Below are 13,737 nucleotides of genomic sequence, written 5' to 3' on the forward strand. Positions count from 1 at the left end.
AAGGGAATATGGATCAAATCTGACCACACATCACAGACATACAGTGTCATACTCGCCTCTGTGTGTGATGGAAAAATGAGTTTGACGTAGTTCCTCAGAACCCCCTCTGAATCATCCCCCACCGCTTTCACCGATGTCTTTTCTGCAGCTGCATTTTCTGTTTTTTTGCACAGAGCTTCCACGATTTCCTCCAGTATATGCATGTCTGTGTCTGAGGCTTTTGCCTTTGTTTTCTGTCAGTGGGCGGAGCTCAGGAGGACACAGGTGACAGGTTGATAGACTCCTGACCCCACATGTATGTTGTTTGATTGACAGCGGACACAGCCAATGGTGATTGCGCTGTCTCTGCTATAAAATGAAAGTCATGTTTGGAGGGAGATGACTGCACTTTGGACAGACACAGCCAATCAAATGCAGGACATCATCTCAATTTGCGGGACGTGGAAAAAATGGTCATAATGCTGTGCAGTCCCACACAAAGCAGGACACCTGGTCACCCTAGGATACACTGTAAAAAATAAATAAATAAATAAATAAACCTGTAAGAAAACAGCATTATTCTGGCAGCAGGGGCGCCTAAAAAATACTGTCAAATAACAGAAAATAACCATCTCAGAAAAATACAGTAATTTTCCATAATTCAAATACAGTTTTTTGCCCCAACTTTACATGAGATTTTGCTTTTTTTTTTTTTTTTTGACTTTTTAATCTTTAATAAAGAATATTTTCATGTATTCAAACAATCCAATTCCATATATACATATAATTTTCAGTGAGACTCAGTTGTCCAATCCACTGATAAAAACTGTATTTGGACAGTTTATCAGTGCTTATACATGTTATACATTCACAAAAATACATTTATTCAGCATTTTTGTTGTGAAACCTCCTGTAATTACACAAGATATTTGTCAATTAACAAACAAGTCTGGTTCAACTGACAGAACAAATACTGCTGTTATGGTTAATTGTCAGTAATTTTATCTGGTTTTATTATTCTTTCTTACAGTATTAAACTCTGAATTGACAGTTTAATCTCATAAATAGAAAATAAATATTTGTGAAATTATGATACATATGTAAATATATTTGAATCTGTGAAAAAAGAAAAAAATTCTTTAAAAAAATGTAAATTTTATGCTTATTCACAGTTACAGTTTTTTCATCTTATTTTATATTTGACATGTAAAATCACAGTCTGTTTTTGTCATTTCATTGACATTTTCCTGTATCTTAAAAATACAGGAAAAATCTGTCAAATAAACAGTGAAAATTCTGTTAAATTACAGATTTTTTTTTTACAGTGTAGTGTTTGGCCAGGCTTTTTCAGATTGGGCAATGTTTGTATGAATGAATGAATATACACTGAACAAAAATATAAATGCACGACTTTTGTTTTTGCTCCCATTTTTCATGAGCTGAACTCAAAGATCTAAAACTTTTTCTATGTACACAAAAGGCCTATTTCTCTCAAATATTGTTCATAAATTTGTCTAAATCTGTGTTAGTGAGCACTTCTCCTTTGTCCTTTGCTGAGATAATCCATCCACCTCACAGGTGTGGCAGATCCAGATCCTGATTAGACAGCAGGATTATTGCACAGGTGTGACTTAGGCTGGCCACAATAAAAGGCCACTCTAAAATGTGCACTTTTACTGTATTGGGTGGTCCAGGGGGGTCAGAAAACCAGTCAGTATTTGGTGTGACCACCATTTTCCTCGCACAGTCTTCTTCATGAATTCTCTGAAACAGCTCTGGAGATGGCTTATGGTAGAGAAATGAACATTCAATTCACAGGCAGAAGCTCTGGTGGAGATTCCTGAAGTCAGCATGACCAGTGCATATTCCCTCAAAACTTGTGACATCTGTGGTATTGTGCTGTGTGATAAAACCGCACATTTTGGAGTGGCCTTTTATTGTGGCCAGCCTAAGGCACACCTGTGCCAAAATCCTGCTGTCTAATCAGTATCTTGATATGCCACACCTGTGAGGTGGATGGATTATCTCAGCAAAGAAGAAGTGTTCACTAACACAAATTTAGACAGATTTGTGAACAATATTTGAGAGAAATAAACCTTGTGTGTTCACAGAAAAAGTTTTAGATCTTTGAGTTCAGCTCATGAAAAATGGGAGCAAAAACAAAAGTTGTGCATTTATATTTTTGTTCAGTGTATATATTAGGGGGAAAGTTGACAAAAACCAGGAAAGATCTGATCATAAAACCAAGAGCTGCACTAAGAAGGACCGTTAGCCAAAACAATAGGTCATTTCAGGTCTGATTGGACCCAAAAATACAGCATCATTGAATGTTAGCTGACACCAAACAGGATCCACAGATCTAGGTTTGGTTTCCTGGATTTGTGGATCCATCTCCCTCTCTTTTCTTTGTCTTTGGGTGTCTGTAAACGATAGCTCCCACTGCTTTAAGAACCTGAAAATACAACCAACCAACAACAGCTCTGCCCCATTTTGGATTCAATATTGTTCTTCAGTTTAGACAGGATTGAAGCCAACGCTGTCACTCATCTCCCTCTTCTGCCACTCAGTGGGCGGAGCCACAGTGACTTCCACTAGCGGTGATGTCACATGCAGACCCTCCATACTTCAGTAGTTGATTGTCCTGACATGTGTTCATTATAGGGTTGGAATCTTAGTTGTAAGGCTGATACGATACACATCTCAATACAGCATCTCCGATGTGATATATTAAAAATATGTGTGTGGCATCTCATGACGCAATGCGATACGATATGATTCACACCCAAATCACAATACAGAGCAATTAAACACATTCTGATTCAACACATTCATTCTGATAAAAAAAAAAATATATATATATACATATATATATATATATACATATATATATATATATATATATATATATATATATATATATATATATATATGTATATATATGTATATATATATATGTATATATATGTATATATATGTATATATATATATATATATATATATATATATATATATATATGCAGTGCAAATTAATGAGCTTGATTATGTATTTATCAAATAAAACCATGACTTTTTCCAAAGTGTCTTCAGTTCAGTTTCAGAACACGTGCCTCACATTCAGTCAGTGAAACAGTTCAGCCTGTGTTGCCACAGTCCTTTTTCTGTTTGTTTCTAACTCAACTTCTTGCTCCCTTGCTGAATGTATTTGTAATGAAGGTAAAAACAGAAACAGGTTCTGTCACTGTAAGAGACACCTGCGCAAGGTATTATGGGATGTACTGTTGGATGAGTATGACACTGTTTAAGGAAGTGTCTGTGGTCTGAACGGCAGTGTTTAATGCAGTTCATATAGTGAGAAGTACCCGTTCATAAAGCACATGTGTTCTCCTCCTTCTGTGTCTGTCACATTCACATACAGACGTTACAGTGTTCATCTGCAGCGCTCGTGCCACAGTCCATGGGCGGAGCTCAGACTGTCGTGTACACTGTACACATCTGCACATGCTCAGTGCATGGGCGGGGCTTAGACTGTTATCGTACACTGTACACATCTGCACATGCTCAGTGCATGGGCGGAGCTCAGACTGTCGTGTACACTGTACACATCTGCACATGCTCAGTCCATGGGCGGAGCTTAGACTGTTAGTGTACACTGTACACATCTGTGAATCTACGGCGCACGTTAACGTGGGTCTGAAGGAAAGAAAAACTTTACCCAAATAAACAGTAACACTTTGAAATGAGAGTAAAAATATATTCTATTGAATGTATTGAATTTTATCGATACAAACATTCAATAACCGATGCATCACGATATCATTCCAAACTTTACATTCACTCACAGCTTCTGTACCGCTGCACTGGGATCGTGCACATGCGTGTCGGCGTATCGATGTGTATCAGATTATCTTCCCATCCCTAGTTCATTATGATGTGCAGCAGATTGCAGATGTTCCTCTGAGTCCTTCTGAGCGTCATCAGACCTGAGTCGACCTCAGGTAACCTCAGGGAGAACTCTGCATCATCAACGCTCACAGCTTTAAGCGTTCAGTGCAGTTTGGAAAGGTGCTTGTGTTCGCACTTTCCAACATTCTACAGAGACAGAAACTTTCTAAAAAAACACAAACAAAACAAAAAAGCAGAAGCATGTACAAGTGTTCTTCTGTGAGCAGTGTCGCAGACAAATTCATCTACAGACAAAAACTAACAAATGCGTTAACTCTGTCCTTATTTTCTGTTTTCTTCAGCTTCTTTTCTCTGTATCTGCATTAGAGATGGGAATCGAAAACTGGTTCTTTTTGAGAACTGGATCCCAGTAGCTCGATTCCTTGGTATTGTTTGCCTGCTTAACCATTCTGCTTATCGATTCCACCTTTGTTGCACATGTGTGATGACGTCATGCGTACGCTGCATTGTTTTGGTCAGAACATAGACAACATGGTGATGAGGAAGAAACGAACGGTCCAAACTGACCACACCAGGTCCAACCTGACCACACCAGGTCTAAACTGACCACACCAGGTCCAAACAGACCACACCAGGTCTAAACAGACCACACCAGGTCTAAACAGACCACACCAGGTCCAAACTGACCACACCAGGTCCAAACAGACCACACCAGGTCTAAACAGACCACACCAGGTCCAAACAGACCACACCAGGTCCAAACAGACCACACCAGGTCTAAACAGACCACACCAGGTCCAAACAGACCACACCAGGTCCAGTTGAACTCTGTCAAAGCTTCCATTTCTTCTAAAGGTGGAATCCCTCCAGTCTGTTCAAACATTCGTCCACATGTGATTCATCTGATTCTCTACTCAGCGGTGCTTGTGAATCTAACAGCAGAGTGAACACCAGACCATCATCTGGGTCCAGTTCTGGTTCCGGTGCAGGCACAAACGTGGTACCCCCTCAAATACAAGTTTCTGAAGGTAGAGGAAAGGAAATGAGGAGCACAACAACAGGAGACGAGCAGAGTCGAACTGGTTCCACGTAGTGGAAATGCAGCAACAGAGGAATTAGTGAAGAGTCTGGAGTTTCACTTTCACTGCCCCCCCCCCCCCCGCAAACTGGGCCCGGCGTCTTCTGTTCTTATTATTAGTTCATACTGTATATTTTATATTTTCTGTGCAGATGGAAATATAAAAGACAGTTAATGCAAACACACCTGATTGTACTCTTTTATTCCCTCAGCCAATGAGAATCAATCAGAGAATCGATAAGGCACAGGGTCATATAAAGCCCTACCTTAGTCCCAAGTGGGTCAGATCAGTAAAATACGATCATAAAAACCTACAAATAATGACAATTCCAAATTTTTCCTCTTTGTTTTAGTGTAAAAAAGGGAAATTACATGAAAATGTGTAAATTTACAAACTAGCCTTTCACAAAAAATGACGAACTGGAAATGTCCTTAGAGAAGTAAGTGCAATTGTACTAATATTCTGCCAGTTACTCAAATATTTTGTGTATTTGCAGATCCATTGTGATCTGTCAGTTGTAATGCACATTTACAAATAAAAAGCAGAGGCAGAATACAGTTAAAATTGCATTTATTTTTCCTAATACATTTCAGTTTTTTCCTGGTTACCTCTGCCAGTAGGTATTGTGATCACTTTGCTTTGTGTGTTTGTGTGTGTACTTGTTTGTTTGTTTGTTTATTTGTTTGTTTGTTTTTGTTTGTTAGCAAGATAACTCCAAAAGTTATGGACGGATTTTCATGAAATTTTCAGGAAATGTTGATACTGGCACAAGGAAGAAATTATTAAATTTTGGTGGTGATGGGGGGGGGGGGGGGGGGGGGGGGTCCAATCCGAAGGAGGAGTGGAGTCACATCATCACAATGAACACAAATGAAGGAAAAAAATGAACAGAATGCACAAAAATGAAGAAAATATAAAAAAAATAAATGAACACAAATGAAAAAAATAATGAACAAAATGCACAAAAATGAAGAAAATATAAATATTGAACAAAATTAAGAAAAATGAATATAAAAACACAATGAAGAAAAATGAAGAAAATTATGAAGAAAATGAAGAAAAATGAAGAAAATATAAAAACAAAATGAAGAAAATTGAAGAAAATAATGAACAAAATGAAGAAAAATCAGACCAATGGCCCTGTATCTTAGCGTCCAAATTCAAAGCTTTGGGAAATGTATCCAGATCCATTTCTTCTCCCCCAGTTCTGTTTATTTATTCTGTTACAGAAATAGTCCATGTTTTGCTCATATTCCAATCAGATCTGTAAAAAATTCAAATTCACACTTGATATTCATTGATACTGATTTATTGGCTCAATCCACTTCCTATCTGTTAGAATGGGAACATTTTTCGAAGTGGCACCAAATCCAGAGTCAGATCCGGATTGAAATAATTTCAGTACCTTGTGTTGACGTCATCATACAGAAGCTGTATACCAAGTTTGAAGTCAATCGGAATTGTAGTTTTGGAGAAGAAGACGACTGAAAGTTTTGTAACGGACAACAGACGCTGCATGACAACAGGAGCTTACAGCCTGTTGGCCATAAGCTGAAGATGAAGAAAATAATGAAGAAAATGAAGGGGGGTGGGGAGGTGGGTCAGATCTGTCTTGGCGGAGGTCGGCGCTCTCTGAGTGCTTTTCTTGTTGTTCATGTTATTCACATTTTTAAAAGGACAGTTTATAGATGTAAACATTTCCATAATGTAATTTTACTTTTTTCACTATAGAACACATTGAAATGCCTGGGGTTGGCATTATTTACCTATATACTATTATTTTATTTTCTGTTCAACATCTACATGCTTCCACCTGCTCAGACCATAGAAAAAAACAAAATAGATGACCATAACTATGCAGATGACACACAGCTCTACATTCGAATGTCCCCAGGTGACCACAGTCCCATCCAAGCACCGGGTAAATGCATGGAGCAGATATCTGAACGGATGGACCACAGTTTTCTACAGTTAAACACAGAAAAAACTGAGGGAGTCGTTTTTGGACCCAAGGAGGAACATCTGAAAATCAGCATGCAGCTCCAGTCACTTCAGTTCAGAACCTCAGACCAGGTCAGGAACCTGGGTGTTGTCATGGATTCAGACCTGAATTTGAAAAACCACATACAAACAGTTACAAAGTCAGCTTACTATCACCTCCAGAACAGTTCTAGGATTAAAGGACTGATGTCGCAGCAGGACCTGGAAAAACTGTCCATGCATTTATCTGTAGTGGAGCTGATACTGGAACAGGATCTTCTGTGGTCCACCTAAAAAGTCCATCAGACGGCTGCAGCTGATCCAGAATAAGACCACTAAGACAAAGAGAGTGGACCGCATCAGTCCAGTTCTCAGGTCTCTACACTGGACCGCATCAGTCCAGTTCTCAGGTCTCTACACTGGACCGCATCAGTCCAGTTCTCAGGTCTCTACACTGGACCTCATCAGTCCAGTTCTGAGGTCTCTACACTGGACCGCATCAGTCCAGTTCTCAGGTCTCTACACTGGACCGCATCAGTCCAGTTCTCAGGTCTCTACACTGGACCGCATCAGTCCAGTTCTCAGGTCTCTACACTGGACCTCATCAGTCCAGTTCTCAGGTCTCTACACTGGACCTCATCAGTCCAGTTCTCAGGTCTCTACACTGGACCGCATCAGTCCAGTTCTCAGGTCTCTACACTGGACCGCATCAGTCCAGTTCTCAGGTCTACACTGGACCACATCAGTCCAGTTCTCAGGTCTCTACACTGGACCACATCAGTCCAGTTCTCAGGTCTCTACACTGGTCCCTGTCTCTCACAGAACAGACTTTCAAATTAATTTAAAGCACTGAATGGTTTAGGCCCAAAATCCATCAGAGACCTTCTAGTTCAGTATGAACCCTCCAGTCCACTCAGGTGGTCTGGTGCAGGTCTGCTCTGGGTTCCAAAGTCAGAACTAAACCTGGAGAATCAGCGTTCAGTTTCTATGCTCTGTAGATCTGGAACAAACGACCAGAAAATATCAGGTCTGAGATCTGAGAGTCTGAGTTCTGTTCAGTCCAGGTTCCAGACTCACCTGTTCACTGGGTTCTGGTTCTGGTTCCAGACTCACCTGTTCACTGGGTTCTGGTTCTGGTTCAGGTTCCAGACTCACCTGCTCACTGGGTTCTGGTTCTGGTTCAGGTTCCAGACTTACCTTCTCACTGGGTTCTGGTTCTGGTTCCAGACTCACCTGTTCACTGGGTTCTGGTTCCGATTCCAGACTCACCTGTTCACCGGGTTCTGGTTCTGGTTCCAGACTCACCTGTTCACTGGGTTCTGGTTCCGATTCCAGACTCACCTGTTCACTGGGTTCTGGTTCCGATTCCAGACTCACCTGTTCACCGGGTTCTGGTTCTGGTTCCAGACTCACCTGTTCACTGCTGCCTTTGACTAAAAGGATTTGGACTTTTTAAATTTTATATTCTCTTTCGAAACTCTGCACTGCCACTCTGACTTTAATATGTGTGTGTTTTTTTTTTTTTCTGTGTTGTTTTCTTGCTGTTTTGAATCACCTTTTACATGTTTCTTTTATAATGTTTTAAACGTGTTTCTTTTTCCCTGTCGTTGTATTTTAATGTCCTGTGTGAAGCACCTTGGATTGCCTTGTTGCTGAAATGTGCGATACAAATAAACTTGCCTTGCCTTACTGGTCCGGCCCACTTCAGATCAGACTGGGAGGATGTGACCCCTGAACTAAAATGAGTCTGACAGCCCTGCCATAAGGAATCAGATCGATAAGCAAAATCGATAATGGAATCAGAATCATTAAATTCTTGTTGATTTCCATCCCTACCCCTAACCCCTAACCCCTAACCCCTAACCCTGACCCTGACCCTGACCCTGACCCTGACCCTGACCCTGACCCTGACCCTGACCCTCATCCATGTGTGCCCGTCAGTCATAGGGTTAGGGTTAAGTGTTGGTAAGTTTTGGGTGTTCTCATAATAATCTGATGACCACAGTTTTCCATTGAATCGGTTTAGGTTGATGGCCTGTGTGGGTTTTAGTCGCAGCTCCACACATGTCCGTGCGTCACCCACCCGTTCATGTCCACGTCCTGACCTCCGTGTCCCATGCTGTCGTTCCTGCAGGACTACACCATCACCATGTACTTCCAACAGTCCTGGAGGGACAAACGTCTGTCCTACACCGGCATCCCCCTCAACCTGACCCTGGACAACCGGGTAGCGGACCAGCTGTGGGTTCCTGACACTTACTTCATTAATGACAAGAAGTCGTTTGTCCACGGGGTGACGGTGAAGAACCGCATGATCCGACTGCATCCAGACGGAACGGTGCTCTACGGTTTAAGGTAAAATCTGGTCCCTTCTGTTCACTGTTCAATGCAAGAACCTGGAAACTTCTGGAAAACCTTGGCCTTTCCATCACATGTGCAGGAGTATTCCCATCATATTTAATATATTTTCTATATACACTGTAAAAAAAAAAAAATCTGTAATTTAACAGAATTTTCACTGTTTATTTGACAGATTTTTCCTGTATTTTTAAGATGCAGGAAAATATCAATGAAATGACAAAAACAGACTGTGATTTTACATGTCAAATGGAAAAGAACAGGAAAAAACTGTAACTGTGAATAACCATAAAATTTACATTTTTTAAAAGAAACTTTTTCTTTTTTCACAGAAAAATACAGTTCAAATACATTTGCAAATGTATCATAATTTCACAAATATTTAATTTCTATTTATGAAATTAAACTGTTAATTTAAAGTTTAATACTGTAAAACAAAAAAATAATAAAACGAAATAAAATTACTGACAGTTAACGGTAACAGAAATATTTGTTCTGTCAGTTGAACCAGACTTGTTTGTTCATTGACAAATATCTTGTGTAATTACAGGAGGTTTCACAACAAAACTGTTGAATAAATGTATTTTTGTGAATGTATAACATGTATAAGCACTGATAAAGTGTCCAAATACAGTTTTTATCAGTGGATTGGACAACTGAGTCTCACTGAAAATTATTCATTCATTTATTTATTTATTTATTTATTTATTTATTTATTTTAATGGGGAATTGGATTGTTTTAATACATGTAAATATTCTTTATTAAACATTAAAAAGTCCCAAAAAAATATGCAAAATCTCATGTAAAGTTAGGGCCAAAAACTGTATTTGAATTATGGAAAATTACTGTATTTTTATAAGATGGTTATTTTCCGTTATTTTACAGTATTTTTTCAGCGCCCCTGCTGCTGGAATAATACTGGTTTTTTTATGTTTTTTTTTTATTCAGTGTAGGTGTTGGTGGCATGTTTTGAGGCCTTCAGCACGGGGGGGGGGGGGGGGCGTTCCAGACCAGCCATTTGAACTGTCATAATGGATGACAGAGTTCCATCTAGTGCCAAACTGTTCCTGGTTTTGGTCTTGTTTAGTCCGACTGTGGAGAAAACCCTCTCAGCGTCTGCATTTGAATGAGGAGCACCAACACTAACGCTGCTGTCGTGGAAAACCTCCCAAACTGGTTCAAACCGGTCACCTTTGAAAACAGGAACCGAGGGCTTCTATTACTCAAATATGTTGCTTTTATTATTTTAATTAATTATGTGTGTGTCATTTGGGGTCAGATATTTCTTACCTTGCTCTTTGTTGAGGTCATACTCCCCCAAAAGTCCTCCACATTAAAGGTGGTGGGAACCATGAAAGTCCAGGAAGTCCTCACACACCTGGTCCTGTTCCTGTGGCCCACGGAAAGGAAGTAGGTCCTGAAATCTAGAAAGAGCGCCATGAGTAAAGACGTGATTAACGATTAGTTTAGTGACCATGATCCAAATTAAAGGAATCAAAATTTTGAAATCCTGGAAAATCTGGAAACCCTTGTCTGTCTACAAAGTACAGGTGGGGGTGTCCAACCCTGGTCCTCCAGAGCCACTATCCTACATGTTTTAGGTGTTTCCTCTTCCAGTCCACCTGACAGTCCTTATCAGTCTTCTGCAGAGCTGATGATAGGCTGATCATTTGAATCAGGTCTGTTGGAACAGGGATCCATGTAAAACATGCAGGACAGTGGATCTAGAGGACCAGGGTTGGTGACCCCCAGTACAGGGTATGTTCCACCACATACTCAGCCACAAACACCAGGAGCTGTTGAGAGTAGCACTGGTGGTGAAGCCAACATTCAGCTTTTCTCTTATGCTGCGTTTCCACTGCGTGGTACCGGCTCGACTCGACTCGGCCTTTTTGCATTCCACTCTGAAAAAGGACCTGGAATCTGGTACCTGGTACTAGTTTTTTGGTCTCACCTCTGCTGAGGTTCCAGGACTGGGGACCAGGTACTAAAAGGTGACACTGTGTAAACACTGCAGACCACTGATTGGTCAGAGTCGTCTCTGTGCCCCGCCCTTTTACAAAAACAGATGCAGAAGTTTCCAGTAAATCTGTCGTAGGTGAGTCCACATGAGGACAGTCTGGAAAACTACACCATGGTCGGAGGTTCAGACGGAAAAATCCAGCATGAGTTTGATGAGACAACAGGCAACGAGTGAGTTTATCAGCAACTCTGAGCAGACGACACAGAATTAATGCACCGCATCGCTATGACGACCAGGTACTGTAAAGTCTGTAGTATCCTGTAATGGAAACAGTCTGGAACAGGACCTGGTACCAGAGTGGAGTCCAGCCGAGTTGAGCCGAGCCGGTTCCATGTAGTGGAAACGCAGTACAGGCAGTTTAAACAGTATCTCAGAAACAAAAACACTTTTTATTCACCAAATGCATCCGGTAGACACAGGAATTTAACAGACAGACAGTAAGTGCACAGAGAACCAGCAAGATCTGCACAATAAGTGTAAGTGTTTGAAGGTCTTCATCTGCCAGGATGCTCTTATACCCACAGACGACATATATATTGTATGTCTACATACGTTTGATGCCTTTTCCATCATATCAGAGATATCACCCAACTCATAACAACAGTCTTCCTATAAAGTATGTTTGAGGCCGATGAGCATTCAGGTTTATGTCCTTATGTGAGACTTGGAAGTAGTCCCTGGCAGCTGGTTTAGTGCAGGGCTCACCAACCCTGGTCCTCCAGATCCACTATCCTACATGTTTTAGGTCAGGGCTGTCAAACTCATGTTAGTTCAGTTCCACATTCAGCTGAATTTGACCTGCAGTGGGCCCAACCAGTCAAATAATAACAGAATAATATATAAAAAATGTCAACTCCAAACTTTTCTCTATGTTTTAGAGCAAAAAAAGTGAATTTACATAATGAAAAGGGTTATATCTATAAACTATCCTTTCAAAAGATGTGAATAACATAAACAAACTGAAAAAATCAGTGTCATTTTAACACTATTCTGCCTCAGTTTATCATTTCCACATGTACATTATAACGTACAGATCACAGTGGATCTACAAACACACAAAACAGTTAGTGACAGAATCTTGTTAAAATTTAAAACTTACTTCTCTTAAGACATTTCAGGTTCATATTTGTTCAGGTTAGTCACATTTTTTGTGAAATTCTATTTTGTTTTAGTGTAAATACATGAAAATATTTACATTTACAAAGAGAAAAATTTGTCGTTGTCATTATTTCTCTGTTATTCTGACAGTATTTGACTGGTCCTGTCCACTGGGGATTGAACTGGTCTGAATGTGGAACCTGAACTAAAAGGATTGTTCATATCTTAGTGTAATTTTTGCATTTCACAAATTCATCCAAAGGGCTGGACTGGACCCTTTGGTGGGCCGGATTTGGCCCCCGGGACACATGTTTGACACCTGTGCTTTAGATGTTTCCTCTGACAGTCCACCTGACAGTCCTTATCAGTCTTCTGCAGAGCTGATGATAGGCTGATCATTTGAATCAGGTCTGTTGGAACAGGGATCCATCTAAAACATGCAGGACAGTGGATTTACAAGACCAGGGTTGCTGACCCCTGGTTTAGCGGGTCCTTGTAGACTCTTGCTGTGTTTCCACTAGTTGCTGATAAACTTGTTTGTTGTGTGTTGTGTTGTCTCGTCAAGCTCATGCTGAATTTTTACGTCAGCCACCAAAGACTAAATCTCCTCCGACCACGGTGTAGTTTTACAGACTGTCCTCATGTGGACTCACCTACGACAGATTTACTGCAAACTTCTGCATCTGTTTTTGTAAAAGGGCGGGGCACAGAGACGACTCTGACCAATCAGTGGTCTGCAGTGTTTACACAGTGTCACCTTTTAGTATCTGGTCCCCAGTCCTGGAACCTCAGCGGAGGAGAGACCAAAAAACTAGTACCAGGAACCAGATTCCAGGTCCTTTTTCAGAATGGAAACACAAAAAAAGGGGCGACACAGTGGACAGACCTGGAGCCACAGATAGAAGGTCCTGGGTTCAATTCCAACACCAGTCGACAGGGGGTGGGACCTTTAGTCCGTGGGGGTGGGACCTTTCTGTGTGGAGTTTACATGTTCTCCTCGTGTCTGTGTGGGTTCTCTCTGGTCCTCTGGCTCCTCCCACCACCCAAACACATGCTCTGATAGGTTCATGGGTTCATCTAAATCCCCCATAGGTATGAATGTGACAGAGTGTTTGTCTGTATATGTTCAGTCTGGGATGAACTGGTCACATGTCCAGGGTGAACCCCGCCTTCACCCATAAGTAGCTGGGATAGGCTCCACCCCCATGACCCTAGTGAGGATAAAGCAGGTTCAGAAAATGAATGAATGAATGAATTAATGAATGAATGAATGAAACACAAAAAGGTCGAGTCGAGTTGAGTTGAGTCGAGCCGGT

At 40.7% G+C, this 13,737-nt stretch overlaps 1 protein-coding gene across 2 annotated transcripts in view; it reads left to right on the top strand.

Moving 5' to 3' along the window:
• LOC115414402 (gamma-aminobutyric acid receptor subunit beta-1-like) overlaps positions 1 to 13,737 on the top strand; it is a 46,737-nt gene that overhangs the window by 18,342 nt on the left and 14,658 nt on the right. For both annotated transcript variants that reach the window (XM_030127734.1, XM_030127733.1), the window contains exon 2: positions 9,076 to 9,296. In XM_030127734.1, the coding sequence (XP_029983594.1) occupies positions 9,076 to 9,296 (221 nt within the window). The remainder of the gene's footprint in view (positions 1 to 9,075; positions 9,297 to 13,737) is intronic.

This window comes from Sphaeramia orbicularis, chromosome 22, assembly GCF_902148855.1.
Source record: "Sphaeramia orbicularis chromosome 22, fSphaOr1.1, whole genome shotgun sequence".
In the NCBI taxonomy this organism is placed as follows: Eukaryota; Metazoa; Chordata; class Actinopteri; order Kurtiformes; family Apogonidae; genus Sphaeramia; species Sphaeramia orbicularis.